This window comes from Oncorhynchus mykiss, chromosome 15 (assembly GCF_013265735.2).
Source record: "Oncorhynchus mykiss isolate Arlee chromosome 15, USDA_OmykA_1.1, whole genome shotgun sequence".
Lineage (NCBI taxonomy): Eukaryota > Metazoa > Chordata > Actinopteri > Salmoniformes > Salmonidae > Oncorhynchus > Oncorhynchus mykiss.
In genome coordinates, this window is record NC_048579.1 from 48864888 (window position 1) to 48886263 (window position 21376).

Consider the following 21376-nt stretch of genomic DNA (forward strand, 5'->3'; position numbering starts at 1 on the left):
TTACTTTTTTACACCTAGGATTACTATACATAACTTTAACTCATTTTATAAGAGATTCTCCAAAATTGAAATATTCCAGGCATTTATATATAAACTCCAGTCGTACTTTATCAAAAGCAGCTATGAAAACCAAATCTGGTTTTGCAGATATTTCATCGTGTTCTATTGTTTCTAGTACTTGTCTTATTATCTTCAAAATATCGTCCATGTAAAACAACCTGTCTGATTAGGATTAATAACTGACAAAACCTTTTCAATTCGATGATCTAAGCATTTAGCTAGAATTTTTGCATCACAACATTGAAGTGTAAGATCCCTCCGATTAAAAATAAAAAATGGACTGCATCTTTATATATACTACTTGGATCCTGTTTCAGTAATAATGAAATCAGACCTTGTTGAGTGTCCGATAATCTACTATTTATAAAGGAGTGGTTAAAACATGCTAATAATGGTCCTCTGAGTATATAAAAAAAAAGTTTGGTATGCCATCCAGCCCTGGAGTTTTCCCAGAATTAAATGCTTTAATTGCATCATGAAGTTCCTCCCCTGTAATTTGGCCTCCTCTCAGGCAAATTCGCTACTGACCTGTTGTAGGTTTCTGGCTGTCTGTCAGTAGGAGAGTTCAGCTCACTTCTGGCTTTCTTGTCGTCATTGCTAGTGCTCCCACTGTCGCTGTCCACTGTCGATGCAGAGTCAGGCCTGAAACACCACACAGCACCTCTTATCAAATAATCAGCACTAAACAGAACCTGCTCCCTAACCAAATCAGTTTTAAACAGAACCTGTTACCCAACCAATCAGGGCACTGTAACTAATCAAACAAATTATCAAATCAGTCAATCAATACCAGTGTCCAGTAATTGTTCACTGCAATTTAATTAACTTAGGTCGTCAATCCATAAATCCCCAAAAACAAGTTTAAATAATCAAAAACTGGGCAGTTCCTTTGATACTTCAATTCCTCATTCTACAGTTAATTTGATAACAGTCCACAACGGGATGCCGCTGTAGGCATATTTTACAGACATCTTCTCTTGGCATTTTTGTGTTACTTAGCGTGTATGCTATGTGCTAGCTATGCTGTAGCCGTGTACTTGCCTGTCCTTCAGTGTTATGTACTGGTGAGGCACCAGGCCATGGGTGCCGTTGAGTCGCCCCTCCCACCAGTCATGTGACGCACGCTGGAACAGCTGCAGGGTCACTCCCTTCTTAAAGGAGAGCTCCCGCCCCGACCGGCCTGTATAGTCAAACCTGGCCACCGCTTCTACTGCTTCCCCCTCTGAGAGACCGAGAGAAACGGAGAGAGAAAGAAAGATGGGGAGGGAGAAAGAGAGAAACAGAGAGAGGGGGCAGGAAGCGGGAGGCAGAAGGACAGAGAGAAAGGAGCGATAAGAGCCAGATCGTATGATCGGGACCTGTCAATAACTCATCTCCCCAGCTCGACCTTGCCCGAGCTCAGCCAATGAGGAACGAGGTGGACGCGAAAGAGAAATCAGAGCATAAGAGTCTTAGCTAACCATCACCCCACTGCACCCCTTCCCCCCCACAATGGGAGAGAGGGGGGTCTCTATGCTAGCTGTTGCCATGGAGACAGCTCTCTATCCATTGGTGGATGAGAGAGAGAAGCCCACTGGGTGATTGTGTAGAGGTCAAAGCATACCCTCCTCACTGGTCTGAGTCTCTGTGCCGCCGTCGGGCTCCGCCTCCCCACCCGGCTCGCTGAACGGACTCTCGCTAGAAAGGGAGAGGGGGAGAGAGCGAGAGAAAGAGTTTGGGTGTGGGGGAGGAGAAGGAAGAAAAAGGCAGTGTAAGTACCATAACTGCAGCAGTCAGCAATACTAGACAAACTTGGTAGAACCGGGCCCTCTTGATATTTCACAAAATGGATGAACAGAATGATAAAAGCACAGATGGTTGCAAGGCTTGAGTATACAGTATAGTCCATCTGTCTCACCAGTACTGTTCTCCAGTCATGCACTTCTCATAGACGGGCCCAGGCAGCTCCGGGGGGTCGGGGAAGATGTCGTGGTGCAGGATGACCGTCTTGATGACCTCATTAACATGCGCCTGGCAGGCCACCTGGTCCAGGGCGTCGGGCGTGGGCAGCAGGGTGGGGCCGAAGACGATGGCCAGGTTCCCAGCATCCATCATGTTCTCATCGCTGTACTGGGATAAGCTGTGCAGGGGGCACAGGGCAAATGTTAGTACTTAAACACCACATCACTTTATTTTTTTCCCCTTATTTCTTCTTTAAAACTTTATTTAAGTCACATTGAGATTCAACATCTATTTTACAACAGAGCCCTGTATACATATACATTGTGTATAAAACAATATAATTCAGCACACAATAACAAACTAAACGTATTGAATAAAAGCAATCGCATTAAACTACAGCGGTCCTCAATCATTAATGTCAACTGCCCGAGTGGCACCAGCACATGTAACTGCAGTGAACTCTACAGACTGTTCCACAGATTAGAGGCAAAAAACAACAACAAAAAACGCAGATTTTCCCAAATCCGTGGAGGCCTATTGTTATCCATTCCTGAGAAGGGATTTGGTCATTTATGATTCTTAACTTCATGAAGTTACATATGAAGGGAGTGTCTGTCAGATTGCTTTGGAAATCAATAAGAGAATGCAGCTCTCTTCTTACTCTCTTCCATCCCACATTTTTATACAGACTACAATGAGTCCTAAAATAGAGGCTGCCGCGTGCATGTAAACAATATCACCAAAATCCAATACAGGGAGAAGCGTTGTTTGAACAATCTTTCTCCCATTTTCAATACTGAGGCATGATTTATTTCGATATTAAAAAAAACAATCTTAGTCAGATTTTCTATATGGACAACTTGTCATCAGTCCAGACACCCAGGTACTTTATATTGAGAAACAAGCTCAATTTGGGCTCCATTTGTAGCGCAATTATGCAGGTCCTCAGGGTCATTCCGTGACCTAGAGAACAGCAGGAGCTTGGTTTTACTTGTATTTTAACACCAATTTATGATCTGTAAGTGATTTCTGAATTGAAACAAAGTCATGCTGAAGTTCACGAATGGCCTCCTGCACCGAGGTGGCACAGGAATACAAAACTGTCATCTGCATTGAGATGAATGTTACAAGTATTAACAGTGTTTCCTATGTCATTAATATAGGTGAACAATATTGGACCCAAAATCGAACCCAGAGGAACACCTTTTTGATTCTCAAGAAATTCAGATTCAAACCAATCTGTCAAGATGGCCTGAGTTCTGTCGCTAAGATAATTCTGAAACCATAAAACTGGCTGTATCTCCCAGGCCTATTTTTTTTTTTAGAACTTCTTCAGCAAAACAGAATGATCAACCGTGTCGAACGCCTTTGACAGGTCAATAAACAAGGCAGCACAGCTCTTTTTAGCATCCAAGGCATTGACAATATCATTAACAACTAGCATGATTGCTGTGGTAGTACTACACCCAGGCCTAAACCCTGATTGGTTTATATTAAAAATGCAATTATCAGATAAAACGATAATAAGTTGTACATTAACCAAGGATTCATGAATCTTTTCTAAAGAAGGTAGTATTGAAATGGGGTGACAGTTGTCAAGATCATTTGTATCCCCACTCTTATGGAGTGTCAGCACATATGTAGATTTCCATGCTTTTGGAATAATTCCTGATAACAATGTTAAATAAAACATGTGGGCTACTGAGCCAGCAATAAAAGCAGGAAGTAAAACACTCCAGGATACAAATAGAAGTAAACTGAATGTCCATCATACTCGTACCGAATACTGTAATCTAACATTCTGCAATCTAACATTCTCTGCTGTGGTAGATCACACCAGCACCTCACACTTCTCCCTCTCCTCCCGTTCACACTTCCTCCTCCATCTCTATTTGGAGCTGCAGAGATGAGACATCGTGTTCAGCCAAAATACAGACAGACCGTGTTGTGTGTGTGATCTAGACTATTGCAGACCTATATGTTCTAGACTAACCCGGTACTGGTTCTCTGTGTTCTCAACTAACCCAGTACTGGTTCTGTGTGTTCAACACTAGTCCAGTACTACTTCTCTGGGTTCTATACTAGTCCAGACCTGGTTCTGTGTGTTTCTATGTTATAGACTAGTCCAGACCTGGTTCTGTGTGTTTCTATGTTATAGACTAGTCCAGACCTGGTTCTGTGTGTTTCTATGTTATAGACTAGTCCAGACCTGGTTCTGTGTGTTTCTATGTTATAGACTAGTCCAGACCTGGTTCGGTGTGTTTCTATGTTATAGACTAGTCCAGACCTGGTTCGGTGTGTTTCTATGTTATAGACTAGTCCAGACCTGGTTCGGTGTGTTTCTATGTTATAGACTAGTCCAGACCTGGATCGGTGTGTTTCTATGTTATAGACTAGTCTAGACCTGGTTCTGTGTGTTCTTGACTAGTCCAGACCTGGTTCTGCTTGGTTCTAGACTAGTCCAGACCTTGTTCTGCTTGGTTCTAGACTAGTCCAGACCTGGTTCTGCTTGGTTCTAGACTAGTCCAGACCTGGTTCTAGACTAACTCATTACTGGTTCTGTGGGTTCTATATTAACCCAGACGTGGTTAATGTGTGGTTCTGTGTTAGCGTACAGACACTCACTGGTTCAGGAAAGCGAACAGGTATCTCATCACGACCAGAGTCACCCGTGGAACACCCAGTAGAATCTTACGAATACACTGAGCTCTGTCATACAGGCTCTCTATACCTGTGGGAGCACACACACACACACACACACACACACACACACACACACACACACACACACACACACACACACACACACACACCAGCTGTCAGTAATATTCCCAGGAACTCATGAGGTGTAATCCTGACACATCCTGAAATATAAGCAGCCCACAGAGAGGCGGCTAGCTCTGTGTGTGTTTCAGAAAGACAGAAAGAAACTGAGTTGAAGACAAAGAAATGGGACTGGGAGATTGTGTGTGGGAGGAAGAGAGAGAGAGAGAGAGAGAGAGAGGGACCCATTTTGACAGTGCCAAAATGGAATGTATTACTCATAAGACTTTTTATTACTGCATTTCAAAACTGCTCTTTTTGTCAATGAACAGCCGCTGATCATTTATGGAGACCTAAAACAAACAGTTGCATTTAAGTGAAGCATGCAAAGCAATTGGAATCTGTTGCATTTTAAACAAGTTTTGATGGGCCGTATCGACTGCTGATGAGGTCGTTTTTGCAACACATTGCATGTTAGAGCTGTTCAAATGTCACTGTAAATCACAAAACCTTCACAGCTGTTAATTTTTTTCAAAACACACACACTAATTGCATACACATACCCCCCCCCCCCCCCCCCCCCCCATTAAAAGACCCCTGTCCTCCTGTCTCGCCACCTCCCCACAGCATAGAGAAAGGAAATGCTACTCACGGACACAGGAAATTAGGTCGTTGAACCTTTCCTTGGGAAAGAGGGGGTTCTCCAGCCCCCGGAAGTAGAGCTTCAGTACACCGGCCACCGAGTTGATGTCATGGTTATTCTCCTCGTCAATCAGGGGGTCATTACCTTGACAACAGAGAGACGGACATGGTCAGTTTCCTCTCTCCTGACCTGGAAGCACAAGTATGATGACCTCACAATGACCTCTCACCTCTCTCAAATGAGTTCTTGATGTCATTGACCTCCACCTGTGACCCCGACACACGGAATATGCCCTGGTGCTGAAGACCTGACGGAGATGGGGAGGCGGTTATGAGAGTCTAGTCAGTACACATCAGAGGAACTTGAAAGGGCTTGATAGGTGTAAGCGGTATGGATTTGGCCCCTAGCCCCTAAATAGGCTAAGTGGAGGATCCACCATGTTATTTTCAACAGTCGGACTCACCATGGAGGTTGATGTAACGGATGCAGCTCTCTACCAGCAGAGGAATGGCTTTAGTCGAATCCTAAAAAAACACATCCAGGCAATTAAGCAACCAGCAGAGGCCAACCACACAACCAGCAGGAGGAAGAGTGGAAACATTACCTGGTGTTTGCTATGGGAGTTCTTTCGTCCACGGCTAGAAGGAGAGAAACAGAGACAAGAGTGACTCAGTTTTGTTTTGCAGAGCTCAAAGACAAGACGTGAGACAATCTAAAAGATAGAAACAGTGCTTCAGTCAATGATGAGCTGTACCTGGTAGTCAGCGTGTCTGCTATATACCCTGGAGAGACGTGAAAGACAGGCAGACAGAGAGAGAGGAGTTTAATTGTCAGACTGGGAGGGCATTAGCACACAAGGCATATTTCTAAGCCGTAAAAGAGGCAGTGAGAGAGAGCCTCGTTCAACCATCCTGATATTGCGAGCTTACATTCTGTTTCACGACATGGATTCAAGTGAAACAAAACGAGAGCGCAGCGTTCAAGATGGTGGACCAGGCTAACAGAGACAAAGAGGGTCGACAGCGAGAAAGAATGAGAAAGCAAGAGAGTGTCTCTTACCCTCGGCCATGGCTTTCTTCAGTAGGTCGTGTTTGGCCTGTAGTTTGGAGATCAGATTACTGCCCTCCAGATACTCACGGAACTTCTGTGGACCACAGACAGAAGAACATGCAGCTTTCATTAACTGTACATCTACCTAACTGTCTATATCATCTAGCCTGTGTGTGTGTGTGTGTCACCGTAAAGTAGAAGAGCTCAGTCTCCTGTTGGTTGGCACGGCGCTTGGCGAGGCTGGGTTTGTTTAAGTAGCCGTCCGACACGCTGGACTTGACTGACTCTGAAGAGGGGCTGTGCGTGAAACTCTGGGAAACGTCATAGTCATCCAGCACTGTCATGTCCTGAAGGGTGGTGAGAGTGGCCCCCCATGTCTTCTTCACCTGGGTGTAGGGGAAATAGAGTTAGACCAAAGTAATCACTCACAGATTGTCTGTTCATGTATTTGTGGATATGATGTTTGAGCGAGTGTTTATGCACATCTTAAATCTGTATGGTGCAGGTGATGTTTATTTGTGTATGGTAATCACGGTGTGTGTGTGTGTGTGAAACCTGCAGATGCAGCTCATTACTCCAGTCTCCAACACTTCTGTGCCCTTCAGGGTGAGACAACAGCTGCCCTCCCATTCCACAACAATCCATATACAATCTGCTCAACAGTAATCCACACTCCAAAAACACACTATACATAACCCAAAAAAGCTATAGCTTCAGGGCACGAAAACGGTTTATTTGTAGGTTTATTTGTACATCTGTTACAAAATCAACCCAACCTTCCTCTCCTTCCCACAGCATGTAGTCTGAGAATCAACCAAACTACAGCAAAGCACACTGGGAAACTGAAGTACATATGACTGTGTGTGTGTGTCTCACCTCCTCGTTCTCTATCTTCAGGGTGGAGAGGCGTGACTGGAGCTGCTGCAGCCTAGATGTGAGCTCTGCCTGCACCTGTGGCTGGGCGGCTATCTGAGTCACCTGACAGGAAACAGGAACAACACACAGCATGACTGGGCGCTTACCTGGGGGGTTTGTGTGTCACTGGGTGTGCGTATGTCTGTGTGAGTGTATGTATATGTGTGCATGCGTGCTTGTGTGTTTTTGCACTCTCACCGGGTCCCCCATGTGGGGCTGGAAGCTGAAGCGTGGCGGGGGGCAGAAGGCGGTAGGGTAGAGGCCCAGCAGGCGCTGTCTGTCTCGGGCAGGATCCAGGCCCTCTACGGCCCCCTCCAGTACTTCCAACCCTGTCCGCCTGGAGGCCTCCAGACTCAGCTCTGCAGACAGGTAGGTCTTCAACGCACGACTCAGACTGGAGTGGTACCCCAGGTCACAACACTGAGTGACGGAGAGAGATGAGATGGTAATGTGTCTTTCTTTCTCCAACACTTTTTGCCAACACTGCTTTGGTAAAAGTGAAATCGGCTTGTTTGTGTGTGTGTGCTCACATCTATGATATCGGGCAGGTCGTGGATGTAGTATTTGAACACAGAGGAGTTGGTGGCCTCCATCGTCAGCAGGTACTCGTTCCTGGCCTTCAGAGACTTCAGCTTGTTCTCAGAGTACTTAGCTTTCCTCTGTAGCGAGAGCAGATAGAGAAGGTGGGGAGAAAATAACAGTTTGAGACTTTTTAGAGACTCGTAAAAAAATCTAAATGAATGCAGGAAAGGAGTGTGTGGGTCTGTGTACCTTCTCCCTCATCTTCTCCATCTTTCGGGCGGCGTTGCGTCTCTGGTGGCGTTCCTCTATACGCATGCCGAATAACGGCTCCACTCCCCCACTAGGCCCCACTTTGCCAACCCCCACCTGACGCTCGGCATCCCTCAGCTTGGTCTCCGCATTCAGCGTCTCCCCATGGTACATGTGGTATGTCTTCATCACCTAGCAACCACAGCCCACAATGCATCAATCTGTCAACAAGTCTGCCCAGGAAAATCATCTGGGTCGTGTTCAGAAGGCACTAATGGTCGGAAACGTTTTGACATGGAAGGCAGAAAGAATGCCCCTCGTTGGACAAGTTCAGGTAGTACCTCCTCCGTTTTGAAAGGGTTCTCTCTTGTTTCGTGCCTCCTGAATGTGACCTTACTGCTCATAGCACAATCACCTATAGAAATGCACCTGATAAATGTTGTACGTCCTCCCTTCCCCTGCGAGGTTAGGAACAGATCTGTCCCCTCTCTAAGTTCTTGTTAGCTCATGTGTTTCTTTATTTACACCAGCAGCTTTTAAGGCTGCCAAGCTTTCACTTAACTAAACGCTCCAATCAGCAACTTTCCTTTGCTGCACATTTTGCTGAAATCACAAAAGCGACTCATTCCTCAAAAGTTCATGTCGCAATGTTTAAAATGAAGCGTGGCCGTTTTTGATGTCTTGCTTAAGCACAGGAAAAATGACAGTAAAAAAAAAAAGCCCTGAAGTTAAATGTTTAATGGAGACTGCGTGTGGCAGTTATAGAGGATGTCACTTACGGTGTAGAGTTCATTAAGGAGCTTCATCAAGTCCTCCTGCAGCTGAAAGGTGATCTCTTTGCTCTGAGAGTGGGGGGAGGAGGAGAGGGTAGATGAGAGAGGGGGAACGGAGGAAGAGATAGGGGAGAGATATTTCATCAACCCAGTGGAGAAGGGAGGAGAACTCTGTAGAGTTTAGAAACGCACACACAGGTCATCACTGCAAATGAGAAATAATCAGATAAATAAATACATCCAGAAACGGATGAATCCATAAATAAAACGTATGGTGACAGGAGCTGGGCTGTAGCTCCTGTGTGTGTGTGTGTGAGAGAGAGTCCTCATGTATTAAACAACTCCTTCCAGTTTGGGAGTTTGAGTTATAGCATTCTGTAGAGCATTAATACTGCATTAAGCCAAATGACTCTGAAATCCCAGAATGGATTAATCCCATTCCACTAGCCTTCTTACTGTGAGGCGGACCAGCTGAGCCTGTCACCATGGACACCAGGCTGTCAGAAACTCAGCGGTGTCATGGTCACCAGCCGGTGTCATCCTGGGCACACTCACAGTGACTGACAAGTGTCATCTGTGTTCTAGAGCTTCATACAGGGGCACAACTTTCACTGGGGTTGGGGACATGTCCCTCCCACATTCTGAAATTGCATTTTTGTCCCGCCCCCCCCCCCCCCCCCAGTTGTATCATTGGAATGATATACAAAACGAGGCAACGATGTGCTTTAGGACCATGCGGACGCATCCGAGCGGACGGGTAGAGTGGAGTGTTTATCCAATTGTAAAAAAATATACACAAAACATTATGTCCCCCCACTTCTAAAACCAAAGCTTCATAAGCAGTTATAACACAGTTACGAAGCTTATATGTCTAGGCGTACTGTATGTAGCTACTAGCTATCAGGTCTCTCAGCACTTTAGCCCTCATTAATAAAACAGGAGCCACAGAGAGATTAATAATGAACATGATGAGTTGAACTCGGAAGGGGTTTGTGTGGGTGTGTGTGTTTAATGTGTTCTACAGTACTCGGGAGGCAGGCTTCTCTGAACATACACAGGGGAAAACACTCAAATACACAGAGGAAAATGTGGGCAGATTCTGTACTTTTGATTAAAGCCCATCAGGTTAACTCTGTGGCTCCTTTTATAGCTCCCTCTCAAACCAAGAGGCTTCTGGGAAAATACACGGGGAAATATGAGCCTTTACCTTTCCTTCGAAAGGTACTCTTCTAGTCCTATTCTTGCTCCCTCTCATACTAACAGACTTGTCATTACAGCTATAAAACCCTCTATTCCCTTGGGAAAGTCATCTGTGACACGTGCATGAGAAGAGGCTGTGATTGGCTCACTCTTTTAAGCAGGCGGGCGGAGTCGTCGCTGATGTGCGTGAGACGGGTGATGACGTTGTTCAGGTAGAGGTCACTGAGGGTGGCGTGGTCCTTACTCTCCCTCCTCACCTGAAGAGAGAGAGATCAAGTGTTTACATTGCCTAAACACAGGCAACTATTTAATGAAGAGAACCAACATGTCAGCTATATGTGCCTTCACACATTCAAACAAACACTTTCATTACCTGGTTCAGCAGCAGGTACCAGCAGTTAACTGGAGACAGCAAGTTCTGGTCCTTTCTGTAGGAGAGAGAAAGATCGCAGAGGTTGCACTCAAATCAACACAAACACATGCATTAAGCCACTGTTTACGCTTAAACACATACAGTATGAGCTATGCACACACACACACACACGTCTTCTTACTTGTACTGCTGGTGGTCCTTGGTGCTGCGTGTCTTGGCCATGAACCTCTCAGCTAGTTTCTCCAGGTTCCTGGAGTACTCGGTCTCGATCTCAGCCTTCTTCCTGAAGAAGTCCTGCAGGTCCTGCAGCAGCTGCACCCTCATCTCTGTCTGCTGTTCCAAACACCGCTGCTGTTCCACCAGCTGGGCTCGCACATCTACACACAGACACAGTGCATCTCTGATTATGAGTGTATACACACATACGATTATAGAGAGACATACTGTAAACCAATCAGACATGTTTACACACATCCCTGCATTGATATGGACACAGGTTACCTTAGCGTTCTTAGTGCCCAAGAACACTAAGATAGCCTGCCTAAATGACTACCGACCTGTAGCACTCACGTCTGTAGCTTTGAAAGGCTGGTCATGGCTCACATCAAACCCTAGACCCACTCCAATTTGCATATCGCACCAACAGATCCACAGATGATGCAATCTCTGTTGCACTCCACACTGCCCTTTCACACCTGGACAAAAGGAACACCTATGTGAGAATGCTATTCACTGACTACAGCTCAGCGTTCAACACCATACTGCCCTAAACACCTCCCTCTGCAACTGGATCCTGGACATCCTGACGGGCCGCTCCCAGGTGGTAAGGGTAGGTAACAACACATTCGCCATGCTGATCCTAAACACGGGGGCCTCAGGGGTGCGTGCTCAGTCCCCTCCTGTACTCCCTTTTCACTCATGACTGCATGGCCAGGCACGACTCCAACACCATCATTAAGTTTGCTGATGACAACAGTGGTAGTCCTGATCACCGACAACATTGAGACAGCCTACAGGGAGGTGGTCAGAGAGCTGACCGTGTATTGCAAGGACAACAAGCTCTCCCTCAACGTGATCAAGACAAAGGAGAGGATTGTGGACTACAGGAAAAGGAGGACCGAGCACGCCCCCATTCTCATCGACGGGGCTGCATCGGAGCAGGTTGAGAGCTTTAAGTTTCTTGGTTTCCACATCACCAACAAACTAACATTGTCCAAGCACACCAATACAGTTGTGAAGAGGGCACGACAAAGCCTATTCCCCCTCAGGAGACTGAAAATATTTGGCATGGGTCCTCAGATCCTCAAGGTTTTACAGCTGCACTATCGAGAGCATGCTGACGGGTTGCATCACTGCCTGGTATGGCAACTGCTCGGCCTCTGACCGCAAGGCGCTACTGAGGTTAGTGCGTACGGCCCAGTACATCACTGGGGCAAAGCTTCTGCCATTCCGGACCTCTATACCAGGCGGTATCAGAGGAAGGCCCTAAAAATTGTCAAAGACTCCAGCCACCCTAGTCATAAACTGTTCTCCCTGCTACCGCATGGCAAGCGGTACCAGAGCACCAAGTCTAGGTCCAAGAGGCTCCTAAATAGCTTCTACCCCCAAGACATAAGACTCCTAATCAAATGACTACCCAGAGTATTTGCATTGCCCTCCTCCCTCCGGGAACGCTGCTGCTACTCTGTTATTATCTATGCATAGTCACTTTAATAACTCTACCTACATGTACATATTACCTCAATTACCTCGACACCAGTACCCCCTGTATTTATCCCCACTATTGTTATTTACTGCTGCTCTTTAATCATTTGTTATTCTTTTTTAGCTATTTTCTTAACCGCATTGTTAGTTAAGGGCTTGTAAGTAAGCATTTCACTGTTGTATTCGGCGCATGTGACAAATACAATTTGACTTGAAATACATGCTGTTAGAGCCGATTTGGACATATTTGTATAAAAGACTGAACATACTGAGCTCCATGGACATGTGTAAATATATTAAATAATAATGTACATTATGAAATATTAGGTACGTACCTTTATGATTTATATTTACCCCCCCTCCCCCTCTTGCCCATTCATTGTATTGTGGTAAGTGTGTTAGGATAAAGGCAGGAAGTTGGGCCTTCGGGGGGGTCCTTGCTAGATGCGGGAGCGGTATAGTTTTTTGACCATACAGACAGGTCATATTATGTATTTTCCATATCAAGTAATCTATGCTTTAAGTTGATTGGAGAATAATTTCTTTGTTAGATATAAAAATAATAAACATTTTTGTTGCACCATATCCCTGGATGTCGTTGAATGTTTGGCTGTTTGGAAACCTTGAGTGTGGACTGTATGCGTACCAAACAACCCCGCTTCAGGCTTCAGGTTTAACAACCCCGCTTCAGGATTAATATTTGAAGGAAATCTCCGGTTCGGACACACGCTGGATATTGTTCTATTTGTAATTGCATTCGGACCATAAGGACAGCTCGCTTGGAAGGACTTGAACTCCTAGAATTCGCCAGCCGTGAGTAACCACTGCGAATGAATGAGCTGCCCTGTTCAATGCGATCGTTTGATCATGCATATTATGGAAGCGCAAATGCGCTTATAATTGGAATGTTTGATAAACTTGTGAATGGAATTCAAAACACAGCGCTGTGAAAACAATTAAGTAGTTTAAGTTTGGGAAACACTGAGATCCTATGCACAATGGAGCCTAATCATATGTCTTAATATTTGGCCTAACGTGGAAATGCAATGCATCAACACAACGAATACAGTTTAAGGATCTAAAGATACTGCGTGTTTAAACTTCATTAAAAGGGACAAAACTTATAATGGGATGAAATGTTTCAAACGCATCTGAAATGCCGAACTTGCACATGTTCAATTCAAAATGGGTAAATTTGCTGAAATTGGAGGATTGTGTTTTAAAGCATTAAAGGAGGTCTAAAGGGGCATTACGTTTAACAATCAAAAACCAACAACTGTGTCATTGTAAATTGAGTGAACTAAAAGTGAATGATGGAGGATGAAATCCCAAATAAAACTCCACTGGAGAGGGCAGAGGAGCATCTAAATTCACTCTATGCAGCCCGGAAAGGCAAACTTGGAGTGTGTACACGCAAAATGAATGAAACATTGAAACTGTGAATGAGGGTCTTGAAGCATTTGATGCTGTTCTCAATTACTTTAAGAATGCTCATGAATCTGTGCTAGAGCTGGTCACAGAGGAGGAACAGGAGAGCATGAACTATTATCAACCAAGAATGAGAATTTATGAACATTTCCTGAAAGAGGTGGAAATATGGAAAAAAGCTGAAGTTGAGCCACAAACGCTCATTGAACCACACAACAGCATTTCCAATGTGTCAAAAACATCAAGTAAAACCAAGTATTCTAAGACTGCTTCCTCAGTGTCCTCTGCACGCCTAAAAGCTGAGGCAGAACGAGCAGCTCTACTAGCTCGCCAAGCATCATTACAGGACAAGCATGCATTGGAACTGGAGAAAGCTCAACTGGAACAACAGAAAGCTCAACTGAATGTTAGGATGAAAAAAATGGCACTGGAAACGGACATAGCAGCATATAATGCCAAACTGAAGGTCCTGGAGAGTGTTGAGTCAACTTCTCAATCCCATGCCATGCTGTGGCAGCCCATTTTCTAAGCCAAGAAGATGGAATGAACTCTTATTTTGAGAACCAGGAACCCGAGGTCTATGAGGAACCTGAACCATCACCTGTTGAGTTTGCTGCATTAGGAGCAGCTCCAAAGACCCCATTTACAAAGGGTTTTACAACAACCGACCACAAAGCCATCAAAACCAATTCAGAAAAGTCATAAACCACACACTTCAGCAGCCAACATCAATGTCTAACAATCAACACAGAATCAACACTGCGGGTATCAGCCATAATACCAGCCATGATAACCTCTCTACTGTCATGCAAAGGCGGAATGAAATATCTGACCTCCTTGTACTACAGCACAAACAGGCCACACTCCCTGTTAGGGAGACACCTATGTTTGACGGGGATCCTCTAAACTTTAGGCCATTTATGCGTGCATTTGAGCATGCTATAGAAGATAAGACTAGCAGTCACCAGGATAGGCTCTATTACCTGGAACAGTACACCTCTGGTCAGCTCAAGGATCTGGTCCGTAGTTGTCTGCAAATGGAAGCCAGAAGAGGCTATGCAGAGGCTAAGAAGTTGTTAAAGGAACACTTTGGCAATGTTAAAGGAACACTTTGGCACCACTGCTTACATGGAAAAAGCTTGGAACTGGACAAACATCAAACCGAATGATGGAAAGGGACTGGGTGGCTATGCACTCTATCTTAGAGGTTGCTGTAACGCTATGCAAGACCTACAGACCATGGAAGAGCTTAATCTTCCCTCCAACATAAAGTTGATCATGTCAAAACTTCCATACAAACTAAGGGAAAAATGGAGGTCTACGGCATGTGATATTTTAGAGAGAAGCCACCTGAGGACCCAGTTCAGTGACCTTGTGACGTTCATGGAAAAATATACCAAAATACTGCAGGATCCGTTGTACGGAGATATTCAAGATCCCCTGACCAACAAAATGTTTTTTTTTAAAACCAAAACAGAAGCTGACAGCAGTTCAAGTCCAAGAGTAGGGGAAGCAGCTTTGCCACTGCAGTAGCTGTAGTGGCAGATTGTGACCCTGAAAAACCTCTAAAAGAACAAACATTCAAAGTCAAGAAACCAGGCACCTACCCTTCTGATGCTCCCAGTATCTCATGTGTATTTTGCTCTGGTGAGCATTTCTTGGACGACTGCCAACAGGTGAAGGCGCAGCCACACGAAGCCAAGGTGGAGTTTCTGAGATAAAAAGGCCTTTGTTTTGGCTGTTTGATGAGAGGACACTTAAGCAAAGAATGTAAAAGAAGGATGACCTGTCAGAGCTGTCAAAGAAAGCACCCCACTATCCTACACATTGAAGGAAGAGAGAGATTTAGATCTCTGAAGGCAGATACGAGTGGTGTAGCAGTAAAGCGGGAGGAGACTGTCAGCAGTGCTCTTGTTTCACTGGAAGCTGGTGAAGATACCGGGGCCAGTACAGATTGTGCACTTGCAATTGTGCCAGTTCAAGTAAAGATGGCAAATGGAAGCAAGTCTGCGTTAACCTGTGCATTTCTCGATTCTGTTAGCTCAGCAACATTTTGTACGGAGAGACTCATGAGGCAGTTGCAAGCTAAAGGCAGTGAGACTGAAATTCTGCTACACACAATGGGGCAGGAGAGTCCTACCAAGAGCTGTGAGATATCTGGATTAGAGGTTGGCAATGTGGAAGGTGACACATTTCTTGCATTACCAAAGGTCTACACCCAAAATAAGATCCCAGTGACAAGAGAGAATATTCCCACTCAAAAGGTGGCCATACCTGAGAGGTTCAGTTGAAGGAAATTGATGCCGACGTCGAACTCCTGATAGGCGTAAATGCGCCAAAGGCAATGGAACCCTGGAAAATCATAAATAGTCAAGGCAACGGACCAGTATGCAGTGAAAACCCTATTTGGATGGGTGATGAACGATCCTCTTAACCTCTTGAACCTCTGGGGGCAGTATTTCATTTTTGGATGAAAAACGTCCCCGTTTTAAACAAGATATTTTGTCACGAAAAGATGCTCGACTATGCATATAATTGACAGCTTTGGAAAGAAAACACTGACGTTTCCAAAACTGCAAAGATATTGTCTGAGTGCCACAGAACTAATGCTACAGGCGAAACCAAGATGAAATTTCATACAGGAAGTGAGCCAGATTTTGGAGGCGCTGTGTTCCAATGTCTCCTTATATGGCTGTGAATGCGCAAGGAATGAGCCTACACTTTCTGTCGTTTCCCCAAGGTGTTTGCAGCATTGTGACGTATTTGTAGGCATATCATTGGAAAATTGACCATAAGAGACTACATTTACCAGGTGTCCGCTCGGTGTCCTCCGTCAAAACTATTGCGTAATCTCCAGGTGCGTGCATTTTTCCATTTTGAACAGAGGAGAAACCAAACTGCAACGAGTGATTTATCATCGAATAGATATTGTAAAAACACCTTGAGGATTGATTCTAAACAACGTTTGCCATGTTTCTGTCGATATTATGGAGTTAATTTGGAAAAAAGTTTGCGTTGTAATGACTGAATTTTCGGGGGTTTTTCTTAGCCAAACGTGAACAAAACGGAGCGATTTCTCCTAAACAAATAATCTTTTTGAAAAAACTGAACATTTGCTATCTAACTGAGAGTCTCCTCATTGAAAACATCTGAAGTTCTTCAAAGGTAAATTATTTTATTTGAATGCTTTTCTTGTTTTTGTGAAAATGTTGCCTGCTGAATGCTAGGCTTAATGCTATGCTAGCTATCAATACTCTTACACAAATGCTTGTGTAGCTATGGTTGAAAAGCATTTTTTGAAAATCTGAGATGACAGTGTTGTTAACAAAAGGCTAAGCTTGTGAGCCAATATATTTATTTCATTTAATTTGTGATTTTCATGAATAGTTAACGTTGCGTTATGGTAATGAGCTTGAGGCTATAATTACGCTCCCGGATACGGGATTGCTCGTCGCAACAGGTTAACAGTTGTACCATGGCAGAAGAATCTGGGCATCCTACGGTGATGGCCAATCGTATCTCACTGGCCGACCTGGGGGTTCTTCTTGTAAATCACTACAACCATGACTTCCCTGAGAGAGAGTGAAGAGAAAAGTGAGATGTCAGCTGAGGATCGTAGGTTTATGGAGATCGTATCAAGCTCCATAACCCTCAAAGACCATCACTACTACTTACCGTTGCCCTTTCGCAACAAAGATGTAGTCCTGCCAAACAATAGTGACATGGCAAAGCAGTGGGCTCTAAATATTATCAGGAATTTCAAGAAGGACAAAGGTTACGCTGCAGAGTACAAAGGCTTCATGGAAGAGATGATAACAAAAGGTTACGCCGAGAAGGTACCACAAGAACAGCTCCTCAGAAAGGCAAGGTATGGTACATACCACACCATGGCATTCACCATAAGCGCAAAGGAACGATACGAGTGGTGTTTGATTGTTCATCATCTTATAAAGGTATATCTCTTAACAGTGAACTCTTTCAAGGCCCTGACCTGGCAAACACGCTTATAGGAGTCTTGCTAAGATTTTGGCAAGAGCACATTGCCATGATGGCAGACATTGAAGGAATGTTTCATCAAGTATGCGTCCATGAAGATTACTTAGACTTCCTGCGATTCCTATGGTGGCCGGACGGTGATACTAACAAAAGATTGGAGGAGTACAGAATGACGGTACATCTTTTCGGTGCTATATCCTCTCCAAGTTGTGCAAACTTTGCACTGCGAAAGAAGACAACTGTGAGAGGTACGATGATGAGGTGATTCAAACAGTTAAGTCCAACTTCTATGTTGATGACTGCCTCAAGTCAGTGGCCACAGAAGAACAAGCCATAGCTTTCACAAAAAACCTCAGGGGTGTGTGCTCTCAGGGTGGGTTCAAATTGACCAAGTGGGTCAGCAACAGCCGCACTCTGCTGGCTTCTATCCCCAATGAACACAAAGCCAAGCAGATAAAAGAATTGGACCTGGACAGAGAAAAGCTGCCAGTTGAAGAGCACTTGGAATCCGATGGAACATTGAAAGTGATGCGTTTACCTTCTGAGTCACTGTCAAGAACAGACCCCTTACAAGAAGAGGTATTCTCTCAACTGCCAGCTCTATTTATGATCCATTAGGTTTCCTCGCCCCATTTGTATTAAAGGCAAAGCAAATTCTTCAAGGGCTCTGCAAGCTAAAGTGTGGATGGGACGAAGTCCCTGCAGAACACTCTATTTCATGGAAGAGATGGCTCTCAGAGCTGGATCAGCTCTCCAGATTCCCGATACAGGTGCATGATGCCTGAGACCTTTTGTCAAGTCCACACAGCTGCATCACTTCGGTGATGCAAGTGAACAAGGTTATGGCATGGCAAGCTACCTTAGGTTCACAAACGGTATGGAAAAGGTCCACATTGCATTCATACTGGGGAAATCAAGGATGACTCCACTCAAGCAGATGACGATCCCCAGACTGGAACTTGCTGCAGCAACATTGGCAGTGCGAGTGGACAGGATGTTAAGGTTGGAGCTCCAGATTGAACTTGAAGTCAACTTTCTGGACAGACAGCCAGTCTGTGCTAAAATACATCCGCAATGATACCAAGAGATTCCATACCTTTGTGGCTAATAGGGTTGCTATGATCCGTGACCTATCGAAAGCAAAACAATAGAGGTATTTGAACTCCAAACACAACCCAGCCAATGATGCCTCAAGAGGATTACATGTTGAAAATTTCCTGAACTCAAAGAGATGGCGCAAAGGACCAGAATTCCTGGAGAAACCAGAAACTCAATGGCCGAAAGTCCCCGAGGAGCTTGGCTCCATCCCTCCGGATGATCCAGAGGTGAGAAAAGACGTAATCGTAAACAGTACAAGTGTGGAAGAAAAGAGTCCAACCAGAACTGATTAGGTACTATTCAACATGGAACAGCTTGAAGAAAGCAGTTGCCTGGATGCTGAAACGGAGACATCTTCTACAGTTAAGCCAGAAAAGGAAAATTCTCTCTCAAACTGATCTCAGATCAAATCAGAGTCTGACAAACTCACTGAAGGAACAAATTGACAAGTTCAAACTGACGTTTGGAAAAGAAAGTCTGTCTGGATGACCTAGATGAAGCAGAAAAGGTCATCATTCGATTTGAGCAACGACAGCACTTTAAACAAGGAATTACACTAGTTGTGAAAGGAAAACAAATGTGCCAAGAGAAGCGGCTCAATCTGTAAGCTTGATCCAATTGTTGACAATGGCATTCTGAGAGTAGGAGGAAAGTTAAGCAAAGCTGCAATGCCTACGGAACTAAAGAATCATATTATCCTGCCCAAAGACTCCTACATCTCCAGACTGATCTTACTCCACATCCATGAGCAGGTTGGCCACTCTGGGAGAGGTCACATGCTTTCTAGACTTCACCAGCTATATTGGATACCCTGTGCCAACTCCTTAGCAAGGAAAGAGCTGTGTCTTCCTTAAGAGCTGTGTCTTCTGCAGGCGGATGCTAGCTAGAGCTGGAGAACAGAAGATGGCCGACCTTCCACAAGATCCGGTGTCACCTGATTTGCCGTCTTTCACCCATGTGGGCATAGATTACTTCGACCCCATAGAGGTGAAGCGAGGCCGCATTCATATGAAGCGGTATGGTGTGATCTTTACTTGCCTTGTGAGTCGAGCTGTCCATCTAGAAGTTGCTAGTTATCTGCATACTTATTCCTGCATCAATGCCCTGCGCAGGTTCATCTGTCGAAGGGGCCCAGTAACAAGTATCAGAACAGGCAATGGCACCAACTTTGTTGGAACACACAGAGAGCTAGGAGAAGCTCTGAAAGAGCTGGATCACAAGATTCAAAATGAATCACGGAAGGAAGGAGTGACATGGTCATTCAATCCTCCCTCTGGAGCCCACCATGGGGGGGGGGGGGGGGGGGGGGGGAAGCAAAGCCAGTCCTGCCACCAGGACTATTCCAGAGAAGAGAACTATACTCACGAAGGAGATGGAAGCAAGTACAATATATCACTGACCTCTTCTGGAAGAGATGGATCAGGGAGTATCTTCCACTTATGCAGGAGCGGAACAAGTGGAACAAAACTAAGAGAAACTTCAGTCCTGGTGACCTTGTGGTCATCGTCGATGACACCGCCCCAAAGAACTCTTGGCTAATGGGGCGTGCGGTGGAGTTGCCAGGGGCCAAAGGTCTTGTCCGGAGCGTCATGGTTAAGACTAAGACCAATATCTTACAGAGACCTATCAATAAATCTTAGAATCACGTGCACCTCTGATTCGTTGATGTCGTACTCTTACATTCTTTGATGTAATAGTCATACATTTTTGGAAGTTGAACACCTTTACACTTCAACTCAGACTGAGATCTATGGACTATTTTCCTATAAGGCACCTTGTATATTTGTATATAGCTATGAACTGTAATAGTGCTCTGGTATAGAATGTTTTGTGTATTGGCTCTACGTTTGAATATTAAGTAATTGTGTGCATTCAGTGCAGTCAACAATTAGGGGCCGGTATGTTAGAGCCGATTTGGACATATTTGTATAAAAGACTGAACATACCGAGCTGGACATTTGTGTAAATATATGAAATAATAATGTACATTATGAAATATTAGGTACGTACCTTTTATGATTTATATTTACCTGATTGAGATAAATATAGTTTTTGCCCCACCCCCCCTCTTGCCCATTCATTGTATTGTGGTAAGTGTGTTAGGATAAAGGCAGGAAGTTGGGCCTTCGGGGGGGACCTTGCTAGATGCGGGTGCGGTATAGTTTTTTGACCATACAAACATACATACAGACAGGTCATATTATGTATTTTCCATATCAAGTAATCTATGCTTTAAGTTAATTGGAGAATCATTTCTTTGTTAGATATAAGAAGAATAAAATTTTTTGTTGCACCATATCCCTGGATGCCGTTGAATGTTTGGCTGTTTGGAAACCTTGAGTGTGGACTGTATGCGTACCAAACAACCCCGCTTCAGGCTTGGGCAGTGGCTATGGTAAAGAGGAAAGGAAGCCACTACACATGCACACACCCTAAACCAGAGCTCTACAGACAAACACAATCATTCAGTTACACAGACACCTCTAGTAATACACACTCACTAACATATGCAGAAGTAACACCTTTCCAGACTACTGGCCCATATACTAATGAATTGTATTCGTATAGTGTTTTTCACCAGGTCTCAAAGCCCTTTACAGATGATGGGAACACCTCTCTCCATCACCCACTAATGTGAAGCTAGACACCCACCTGGGTGAT

General features: G+C 44.6%; 1 protein-coding gene across 2 annotated transcripts in view; it reads right to left on the reverse strand.

Annotated features, from left to right (window-relative positions):
* Positions 1-21376, reverse strand: part of LOC110490212 (SLIT-ROBO Rho GTPase-activating protein 1) — a 32031-nt gene that overhangs the window by 6379 nt on the left and 4276 nt on the right. For both annotated transcript variants that reach the window (XM_021563475.2, XM_021563474.2), the window contains exons 2-21: positions 10671-10866; positions 10490-10544; positions 10266-10373; positions 8923-8985; positions 8144-8335; positions 7903-8031; positions 7571-7792; positions 7334-7435; positions 6646-6843; positions 6467-6551; positions 6162-6189; positions 6012-6045; positions 5871-5931; positions 5637-5714; positions 5417-5551; positions 4627-4732; positions 1958-2179; positions 1664-1737; positions 1102-1282; positions 589-702 (exon numbers count right to left, since the gene is read on the reverse strand). In XM_021563475.2, the coding sequence (XP_021419150.1) occupies positions 589-702; positions 1102-1282; positions 1664-1737; positions 1958-2179; positions 4627-4732; positions 5417-5551; positions 5637-5714; positions 5871-5931; positions 6012-6045; positions 6162-6189; positions 6467-6551; positions 6646-6843; positions 7334-7435; positions 7571-7792; positions 7903-8031; positions 8144-8335; positions 8923-8985; positions 10266-10373; positions 10490-10544; positions 10671-10866 (2383 nt within the window). The remainder of the gene's footprint in view (positions 1-588; positions 703-1101; positions 1283-1663; positions 1738-1957; positions 2180-4626; positions 4733-5416; positions 5552-5636; positions 5715-5870; positions 5932-6011; positions 6046-6161; positions 6190-6466; positions 6552-6645; positions 6844-7333; positions 7436-7570; positions 7793-7902; positions 8032-8143; positions 8336-8922; positions 8986-10265; positions 10374-10489; positions 10545-10670; positions 10867-21376) is intronic.